Raw genomic sequence first — 3,968 nt, forward strand, 5'->3', positions numbered from 1 at the left:
CGGGGGACCTTCCCAGGCCCCAGGCCCAAGGGGGTCCAGACCGCCACCCTGTCAAAGCCTGTAGCACCGCACCATCCGAGTCCCACTGTACTGTGTGCCCACAGGGGGCGTCAGGCCTCTTCCCCGAAACACCCCCCGCCCCCCGCCATGGCCTGGAACAGGGCACGGAGGGCGACAGCCAGCACAGCTCACAGGGGCAGCTCGGGAGAGGCTGTGGGGCAGGGCAGGCAGGGGCCGTGCCCAGACACATGCCACTCTGTGGCCGCCCCGGCTCATGCACCTCAGCCACGGACAGCAGAGCTCACAGGGAAACCTGTGACCCCATCAGAACACGGCCGAGGACACTCGAGAGGTCATCACCATAGGAAGAGCTGGGGTGGCCCAGGGGTGGCTGTAGCTGACAGACGGGGAGGCCCAGCGGGCTGAGAGCACTGTCTCTGAGTGACGGCAGCAGCGGAGACCCAGGGGGGCCTGGTCCCCACACAGCCCAGGTAGCCTCACCGGCAGCCTCCCTGCCACACCCCAGCTCCGCCCTTCCCGACTCAGCCACAGGGAGGCAGGCGAGCAGCCCCAGCCCCCGCCACCGGGCCTGCCTGGCTCCCCCAGAGGCCCAGGGCCCTCAAGGCCACACTGCCCACCCAGCCAGGACTCTGAGAGGGCCCAGGGCTGATGAGGCCGCTGAGCCACCAGGCCCCAGCGGTCCCCAGGCTGAGCAGCCCACATTCTACCTGCACACAACAGAGCACCCCGCCCTCCACCTGAGGGTCAGGGCACTGGGCAACACAGGCCCAGCTGGCTCGGCTGGGAGGGAGCGAACAGATGCCAGGGCCCCCAGGACAAAGGGCACAGGGCCCTCCTCAAGGGCTGAGATTGGCCCACTTCTGGCCTGGGAGCCCAGGGGCACGGACGAGGTCGAGGGTGAGGAAACACTCCCCAACTGCCCTGAGACCCTGTCGCGGCCGGCCTTGCTGCTGGGGAGCAGACCGCAGAGCAGTCCCCATGACCCCCAGAGGCGGCCACCCAAGCACCCCGGTGGCAGCTTGCCCCTGACCTCAGAAGTCCTGGCACGATCCCAGTTAAGCTCGGACTTGTGGCCGTCCCGCCCCGCCCGCCACCCCCGCAGACTCGCCCTGGCGAGGAATCTGCTCAGAGCAGGGCCCTTGGAGCCGAACACGGCTGAGGGCCAGGAGGACCCAGGGGGCCCCTGAGGCCGCAGCACGCCCCAGGCTGGCCCTTCCCCAAGCCATCCCCGTGGGACAGCCCTAACTGCATCCCCAGAGGCACAGGGTCCCCCCACCCTCCCTTCCCACCGCAGAGCAGGAAGTTGGCAGAGAAAACTGGCACATGGCAGGGAAGGGCTGTCCCCGAACCCTCGCGAGCCACTGCCTCCTGCAGGCTCAGACTCTGCAGGCCACCGGGCAGAGGGGCTCAGTCCCCGCCACACGGCCACTGACAAGCCAGCTCGGCACCTCCAGGCCGGCCCAGCACCAGCCCAGAGACCCTGCCCAGCCAGGTTGGGCCAGTCCATGCGTGACCTGCACGGACAAAGTGAGCAGTGGATGCAGGACCCTCCACGCACCTGGCCAAAGACACATGGGGGTGGGGCCCGGGCCAGAGAATGTGGCGCTGGCCCCGCCACAAACCACACGTCCCTTGCCGTGGCCAGGAACAGGCTCAGGGAGCTCAGGGCCCAGGCTGCAGTGGGGTGCGGCTGGCAGCAGGAGGCCTGGGCTCACCAGGGTGCTCCTCACAGCCCCAACCGGAGGCCGCCCTGTCGCAGGTAGGGGGGCTACCCCAGCCCAGGGGAACCTGCTCTCCGTCCCCCACCTCCACTAGGCCCACTAGGCCTCCGGGTCGCCTTCACGCTAAGCCCGAGCAGCGGTCACACCTTCCAGGGGTCTAGCCAACTAAATGACGAGTCCACACAGTTCGTCCACAGAGCTTGGAGCCCTGAGGGCGGAGCTCAGGGGAAGGAGCTCAGGGGAAGGAGCTCAGAGGCGGCTGACGGGGTCCTCTCCCAGGTCCCTGAGGCGACCAGGCCACCAGCCAGAGACCCAGGGAGGAAATGAGATGAGCCTCCCCACCCCCATTCTGCCTGCCCAGTGCCCCAGCCAGTGTCGCCTCGCTCCATCCCCCTCGACCTCGCAGCTGCCCCCTGCCTCCCAGCCATTTCCTGTCCCCTCTCACACCCCAGCCACTTCCAGGCCCGCCCAGACAACCCACAGAACTCCAGTCCTGCTCCAAGACCCAGACTGGCCTGCCTGCCCGCCTCCCCGGCCAGGACACCCATGGGCGCTGCCAAGCCCCCAGCAGGCCCAGCCTCCATGGGGAGTGCATTGGGGGTGAAGTTCTCTGCAGCTCGTGGGTGGCCCACAGTGGCTACTGGACACAGGAGACACAGCAGACCCCTCAGGACACACCCAGAGCATGGTCCGAGGGCAGCAGCCTGGGGGATCGGGCATGTGCCTTGCCACACCACACTCTCTGCTGCCTTCAGTTCGTGACAGACAGCACGTGTGACTTCAGTAATTTTTGTTACAAGAATAAAGTAAGTTAAAAACAAAACCAACTTTTCACATAGCCCCTGGTCACAGCCAAAGCAGCCCGGACCCAGAGGAGCAGAGACTGTGTGACATCGTCCAGCGAGGGCAGGGGAGGTGCGGGACGAGACTCCCCAACACAGTGCCCCACCTGCGGGGCCCGGCCCATAGTGGCTCATAACCTGAGCCAGCAGAAAGGCCAGCTAGGCAGGGCTGGGGTGTCCAGCCGTCCGAAGCTGCCAGGGACACACCCTCCGCTCTGCCCCTCCCTGGTGGTGGGGGGCCCAACAGAGTCCAGTTGCCCAAATGTCCCTCAAGTCGCCCAGAGCTGCAGAGTAGCACAGGCTTGACCTGGCCTAGGGCTGCCCGGGGCCCATGCAAACTATAGAATCCAAGAAATGGCCTCAATGTCAAAGTCTCAAGAGGCAGCCACACACAAGGACAAGGGCTGCCTGAGGGCAGCCAAGCCTCTGGCTCCCCCTCCCCAGCACTGCTGAGCAGAGACTCAGGTTACCTGGGCTGAGCTGGGGCAGGCCTTGTGCTGCTCACCGTCCCAGGCCCAGCCCAGGCAACTAGAAAGTCCCCTCGGCCCAGACGGCCACCACTAAGGCCAGACACAGGAACGCTGGCCCAGAGGCTGCTCCCAGGACTCCCAGTGCTGTGTGGCTCAGCAGGGACAGAGACCCAATGGGCAAGCAATCCCAGGTAGGGGTGGGTGGAGTGACCCTTGACCTCTGTCTTGTTCTCAGGATCCTGGGGTCGAGGGGGGGCGGCCAGGGCAGGCTGTCTTGAGCCTCTGGAAACTTCTGCAGACCCCAGCAGACAGATCTGCGCCCCTGTCCTAAATCACTTCATTGCCCCCCATGCTAACTAAGGGGACCACTAGGTGGCTAGAAGCCTACCCCCAGTCCCCCTTCGCTGCCCCTCTGACAGTCCTCTGACCCCAGGCCTCGTAAATCACAAGTCCCCAGACCAGCTCTAAGCACCTGACCTCTGCAGACAAGGGACAATGGGCCCTGAGTCTGAAAGGTGCCCAAGTGGGACTGCAGAGTCGCTCTGGGCCAGACCTTGCCCCACGGGTCACACATGCTCAAGCACAGAGGACAGAGCCCAGTGTGGGTGGAGAAGCCAGGTGGCTCTCCTGACCACTGGCCAGAGCTCTCAGGTTCCTGGGCGGGCCGTCAGGGTCCCGTGCGTCCCCAGCTTGGCTCACAGACAGGTGGACACACCACGCCGGGGCGCGGCCCCAGGATCCCCAAGGCCCTGCCCGTGCGCCGACAGGTGCCAACACCCGCGCCCGCGCACAGACCCACCGCCCACTGACCCGAAGTCCTGGTCCATGGACTTGAAGAAGAATTTGTAGGCGTGCACCGGCCGGTTGCTGAGCACGTTCTTGAAGTCGGCCAGCGTGACGCGTTCGGGCGCCAC

General features: G+C 66.1%; 1 protein-coding gene across 1 annotated transcript in view; it reads right to left on the reverse strand.

The window, feature by feature from the left end:
- The window catches only part of DVL1 (dishevelled segment polarity protein 1), a gene marked incomplete at its 5' end in the record, with an annotated part of 10,578 nt that extends 6,610 nt beyond the window's left edge, over positions 1-3,968 (reverse strand). Inside the window, 2 exons of the mRNA XM_011377330.1 lie at positions 1,580-1,695; positions 3,854-3,968. Coding sequence (XP_011375632.1) covers positions 1,580-1,695; positions 3,854-3,968 — 231 coding nt within the window. The remainder of the gene's footprint in view (positions 1-1,579; positions 1,696-3,853) is intronic.

The sequence above is a fragment of the Pteropus vampyrus genome, unplaced genomic scaffold (assembly GCF_000151845.1).
Source record: "Pteropus vampyrus isolate Shadow unplaced genomic scaffold, Pvam_2.0 Scaffold309, whole genome shotgun sequence".
Taxonomy (NCBI): domain Eukaryota; kingdom Metazoa; phylum Chordata; class Mammalia; order Chiroptera; family Pteropodidae; genus Pteropus; species Pteropus vampyrus.